The sequence below is a fragment of the Mizuhopecten yessoensis genome, unplaced genomic scaffold (assembly GCF_002113885.1).
Source record: "Mizuhopecten yessoensis strain PY_sf001 unplaced genomic scaffold, ASM211388v2 scaffold2843, whole genome shotgun sequence".
In the NCBI taxonomy this organism is placed as follows: Eukaryota; Metazoa; Mollusca; class Bivalvia; order Pectinida; family Pectinidae; genus Mizuhopecten; species Mizuhopecten yessoensis.
The window spans coordinates 130652-136509 of NW_018404747.1; the positions used below are offsets into that span (position 1 = coordinate 130652).

The 5858-nt window shown below is 40.1% G+C and overlaps 1 protein-coding gene across 8 annotated transcripts; it reads right to left on the reverse strand.

Moving 5' to 3' along the window:
* Positions 1–1851: 1851 nt before the first annotated feature.
* LOC110446593 lies at positions 1852–5546 on the reverse strand. 8 transcript variants are annotated; one of them, XM_021491808.1, is made up of 4 exons: positions 4678–5546; positions 3078–4246; positions 2846–3011; positions 1852–2787 (listed from the first exon to the last, which is right to left on the reverse strand). In XM_021491808.1, exons 1-2 carry the CDS (start codon positions 5420–5422, stop codon positions 3648–3650), a joined length of 1344 nt encoding a protein of 447 aa, XP_021347483.1. In that variant the 5' UTR covers positions 5423–5546; the 3' UTR covers positions 1852–2787; positions 2846–3011; positions 3078–3647. The 8 variants fall into 8 exon arrangements, with proteins under 8 accessions (XP_021347483.1, XP_021347482.1, XP_021347484.1 ...); XM_021491807.1 differs by having other exon boundaries at positions 2838–3011; XM_021491809.1 differs by having other exon boundaries at positions 1852–2671; positions 2796–3011.
* Positions 5547–5858: the final 312 nt, after the last annotated feature.

The window sequence follows — 5858 nt, forward strand, 5'->3', positions numbered from 1 at the left end:
TTCCTATGAAACGATAGCACGAAGTCAGAGAAAACATTTCAAAAACAGAAAAAAAATGAGAACACTTTCTTGTTCTTGTTTTTAAATTTGTTTGAAAACTTTTTAACTTGCACTGTCAGCTTTAACCTCTCGGCTTATGTAGCTGTCACACGCTCGAGACTCTATGACGAGACTACGATTATATATAAAGCAAGCATGAGTACCCCAGGGGGCTGTGCTATATCTTTGACGGTTTGACTTCTGAATGACCTTTTACCGTATATTAACTGTCGATGCGTCAAAATTATTCATGTTATAAATCTATGGAGTGAAAAAAAACAAAGCGTTACCCGTGGGTTCTCCGCTGTTTGCATATATCTGTCATTTTAATACATAACTAGTAAACACCGCATGTGTTTGTATTCGTCTACTCGCTAAATGTACTGAGGTGAAAGCGGCTAAATAAAATGTAATATGATATTGTATTGAATCCTGTTTCCATGATATTCCATTCTGATGTTTCGACATTTAAGGGGAATGGGTGGGGTGTTATACTTACCCTGTCTCTTCGATCCAATTCTGTTCCCGACTCAGTTTAAAAAAAAGTTCATTACTAACAAATTTCGATTAAACTGTATTCATAGACCAACTGACTTCAAATTATAGGCTGCCAGGGTCAATGGTATCATTATTTCGTAAAGAAAAGTGACAAACAATAAAACAGGGCAGGGCAGGGATTTCTGGACTTCAACATTTTCTACCTTAGCTTAACCAAATTTCGAGTTAATTGGTATTTGATAGAACAGTGTAGCAATATCACATAGCTTCCATATAGTTTTATTTGTCGTGTTTCACCTGTCGATAATGAAGTCATGCATCACTTAGTTGTTATGTGACGTAGTTCGGTTTGTGGTTGCTATGATACCCACACAACTGATCCTCGCGTGCGTATTTAAAACGCTACATGTACAGTTCAGTAATTATAACCATCGTTTTACCCATGCGCGTGGCTACGTCGGCTTAAAAACTGTTACTTCTTGATTGGAATTAATACACTTAAATATCAGTTTTCCAGTGTGCTGTACATACAACAAAGTAAAATAGACTAAGTCTTTATATAACAATTTTGTCCCGTATGCTAACCAGACTTTAACGACCTTGTGTATAATTAAATCTGGATATTGAAACTAGCTAGTGTATGAATGTTGTTGTATAGTACATGTGTACTCTCTACTGCAGACTCAGGACGTGTTGGTAGTTTATTTGCTGTCGTGCAAAGTACTTCCCAATGAACCAATTGTATGTAGCAAGAAGTAAATTGCCATAATAAGGGGGGGGGCACAAAGTTTCGAAAACCAATACTATAATTGTTGAGATAACATTGCTTGAAATAATTAACATATTATTCTTAAAAACAATCAATTAGATGATGATATGTTTGTGATTCTTTCCAGTGTATTTTTATTTTACGTAGAAAGTCGGCCTACATATGTATATCAGCTTACTTTTGACAAGGTCATAGCCAGCCCTCTTCCTTATCATTTTGCAGAGGTTATACCCGGGTGTTTCCGACAGCAGCATATTTTTCAGTGTTTGTCTAATGGTCCCGACTAGTATCTGATTACTAAGACATGGATATCTGACAGACAAGATAGCATGGCTAACATTATAGTTCCACTTTCAATTATTTTCTTGGAAATGTTTTGATTAATATTAACTATAAAATTTTATTTGAACACAATTTCATGAAAGAAACAAAATAAAAAAACACGTGTACGTAGTAAGAAAAGTGAACCAAAAAAACAACAAGAGCTCAGCAATGTGTTTTCTATGAGTAGGTAAATAACGAACTAAAATTGTCACATCACTTCATTTGTACAGTATTTAATAGGTTCCTAAGTTTCGATTTACCACAGTATATCTATAAATATATATGCCCTAAAAAAAACATTAGTGTATGGGTAATGAGTTAAGCATCTTAATTTTTTATCCAAAAGTCGACTCACCATATACATTTGACCAAACTTCAGAGTAGATTCCGGTGAGACAGTTAAACAGTGACCGTCCTCAAACAAAACTTTCGACTTAAAACAGAATATAAAACAGAGACCTAGACAGTCGGTACGGTCTGTCAGCGACTTACAACAGATACCTAGAGACCTAGACAGTCGCTACGGTTTGTCAGCGACTTACAACAGATACCTAGAGACCTAGACACCTAGACAGTCGCTACGGTTTGTAAGCGACTTACAACAGATACCTAAAGACCTAGACAGTCGCTACGGTTTGTCAGCGACTTACAACAGATACCTAGAGACCTAGACACCTAGACAGTCGCTACGGTTTGTAAGCGACTTACAACAGATACCTAAAGACCTAGACAGTCGCTACGGTTTGTCAGCGACTTACAACAGATACCTAGAGACCTAGACAGTCGCTACGGTTTGTCAGCGACTTACAACAGATACCTAGAGACCTAGACACCTAGACAGTCGCTACGGTTTGTCAGCGACTTACAACAGATACCTAGAGACCTAGACAGTCGCTACGGTTTGTCAGCGACTTACAACAGATACCTAGAGACCTAGACACCTAGACAGTCGCTACGGTTTGTCAGCGACTTACAACAGATACCTAGAGACCTAGACAGTCGCTACGGTTTGTCAGCGACTTACAACAGATACCTAGAGACCTAGACACCTAGACAGTCGCTACGGTTTGTCAGCGACTTACAACAGATACCTAGAGACCTAGACACCTAGACAGTCGCTACGGTTTGTCAGCGACTTACAACAGATACCTAGAGACCTAGACACCTAGACAGTCGCTACGGTTTGTCAGCGACTTACAACAGATACCTAGAGACCTAGACAGTCGCTACGGTTTGTCAGCGACTTACAACAGATACCTAGAGACCTAGACACCTAGACAGTCGCTACGGTTTGTCAGCGACTTACAACAGATACCTAGAGACCTAGACACCTAGACAGTCGCTACGGTTTGTCAGCGACTTACAACAGATACCTAGAGACCTAGAGACCTAGACAGTCGCTACGGTTTGTCAGCGACTTACAACAGATACCTAGATACCTAGAGACCTAGACAGTCGCTACGGTTTGTCAGCGACTTACAACATATACCTAGATACCTAGAGACCTAGACAGTCGCTACGGTTTGTCAGCGACTTACAACATATACCTAGAGACCTAGAGACCTAGACAGTCGCTACGGTTTGTCAGCGACTTACAACAGATACCTAGAGACCTAGACAGTCGGTACGGTTTGTCAGCGACTTACAACAGATACCTAAAGACCTAAACAGTCGCTACGGTTTGTCAGCGACTGACATGACTTTAACAGAAAACCGTGATTCTTTAGGAAGTTTACCGCGAACATCTGCAAGAATGTGGCATCAAGACATTTCAGTATTAAACATGGATGCCGTGGCTGACCGTATAGTGATATTTTTCTACCTCCCGCTGATGCCCGATATTTGAAAAAGTTTCAGATTTTATGGACGAAGATGTTAAGAGAAAACTTCAATACATCTTATTTGAAAGTTTTGAAACTCGCATTAAGCGGCTGAAGGAGCATTTTAAGCAAATTCTTGTATATTGTTATTGATAATACATTATGCGTTAAGAAGTTACACATCTAGAACAATGCAATCACTGATTCCTTTTTTGCAGCATGATTGATTTTGGTTTCCACAACAACAAGAAGCACGTAAGAAGTGTGAGGAACATTAATCCTAGAGAGGGAAATCTTTTCGGCGCAAATGAACGCATTGATGCTGCAGTGTTACCGGAAGACAGAAAATCATATGGGGAATCTAGAGCGATACGAAGCATTTGTTGATCTGCGTTATTGCAGTGTATTGTTGGTTTCGAATTCCTCTGATCTTGGACGTTTTCATCTTCAATTGGACAATATTCCGTTTGATTCATCGCAGTCAGATCAGCCTCGTCGATACACAGCCTTTCCATTGCCTTTCTAACTTTATCCATTTCCTTTTCGCCATGTCCCGTTAATTTCCGGTTGAAAGTCCACACCGTGGCAGAATCTGGATCGCACGTGCCGTCATCAAGGACCTCGAGACAAAAGTAAACAACAGAATACCCTACATAATCGGTATCCACGATCCAAAATGGCTGACAGGGTAGGAACCACTGAACAGGGAAATTAACTTCTAACTTGGCGGTGTTCCGGGGATTGGTAATCGACCCCTGACCCTTGGTGAATATGCATCGTCCGAAGAATTCGCCAACTATTAAAGGAAACAAGTAAGATACACATCAATATATTTTCATTACTGCATACTAAAACAAATTGTATTTAAAGATCTAAAAATTAATTGGATTTATGTCATTTTGTTGCTTCTTCATCCGCAACGAATAACGAGAACCATCATAAAATCTTTATAAAAGGCTTTTCAATGTATATAGTTTTCAATAACAGTTCGAATACAATAACAGTTCGAATACTAAATGACCACAAAGAATATGGCATTCTTATATGTTAATCGCTATTAGGTATTAATTTGACTTCATTTTTAAACGTGTTTAACGGTATAATTCTCGTGTCACCTTATATGATATATTGACACATCATGTTATATTAACAAGCTATCTATTAGATTGACTTCCTGATACATCTATTGAAAAATCTATATAACCAATGTAAACTAAGATTACATACCAATGAACATGTCAATGTTCGAGTCTTCTCGTACAGCAGTCTGAAGCTGGAAGTTTTTTGGTCTGAATACTTTCTTAAATCGCCTGGACATGGCTGATCTTGGATTTGACCAATCCCTGTGTCGCCTGTCAGGTGGCGTTGTGTTCCTGCGTGGAGGACCCCCCGATCTATCGGGCCAACCTCCCTGCTTAACGCCGTCCCTAGGAGGAGGATTTCCCCTACCCCCGGGAGGCCTCATCGGTATGTCTGTTGGGGTGTCGGTTCCATTGGCATTCCTCAACCATTCCTCTCCGTTGCTTGATCTCTGGGGATAGCCCGAGGTTGTGCCTGTGGACGATTCACCCTGACGCATGCCTGACCATCTACCACCCTGGGCTCCCTCCGTACCCCAAGGTCCTCTTGTATTGCGACCTCCCGTACTTCCAGGTCTACGAGTAGCGTCGCTTAAAGATGTTCCATTTCCACCCCTTCTTCTCCAGTCTCCCCAGTTGGAGCCATTTTTTCCACGAGACCAACGACCGAAAAACTTGTTGGCATTGTCTCCCCAGCTGGTACGCCCAGTGGATTCACTAAAATTCCGAGGAGAGAAATCCATCCCCCATAACCTCGTCATCGATACTAGATACCACTTACCCTCGAATTGGTAAGGATCAAAATCCTCCTTTAATAGAATTTCGTCAACTTTACAGTTCCCTTCAACACATGGAAACAACAAGACGAGAACAAATACCGCTAATGCAATCATCCTGTGTGTTCTTTTCGAAGGTTTTATGTTAAATATCAAATTATGATCGTAAGTCAGGACGTTGCTCACTTTATCGTCGTTCGTAATATACGCAGAACATCCTAAGTACAGTGTTTACAGCTCTTCATCCGTCCATTGAGTCACGTGACTGTATGCCCGGGGTTACTTCCCGGGTTACAGACAAGTGTTCTTGGCTGACCCCGAGATGTTTAGGACGACATATGTCTATATGTATATACGTAACAAGACTCTTCGGCCAAAACCAGATGAATGATCACATACCAAGCTTATCTCTACATTTCTTATTACATATTGTATCTGAAAGTTGACGGTTTGCTCCAAATTATATAGCCATTGATAATCAAAATATTTAAGTAACTATTAATTCTGGTTTGCTTATCTATACATTCTGTTCAGTATCTCTTTTAATTCCGTC

Bases quoted from the DNA above. Each gene is read 5' to 3' on its own strand.
- LOC110446593 (XM_021491810.1), bottom strand. From the start codon at position 5,422: ATGATTGCATTAGCGGTATTTGTTCTCGTCTTGTTGTTTCCATGTGTT. The intron at 4,247-4,677 runs GTATGTAATCTT...TTCCTTTAATAG, and splicing joins GAACATTGACATGTTCATTG to TTGGCGAATTCTTCGGACGA.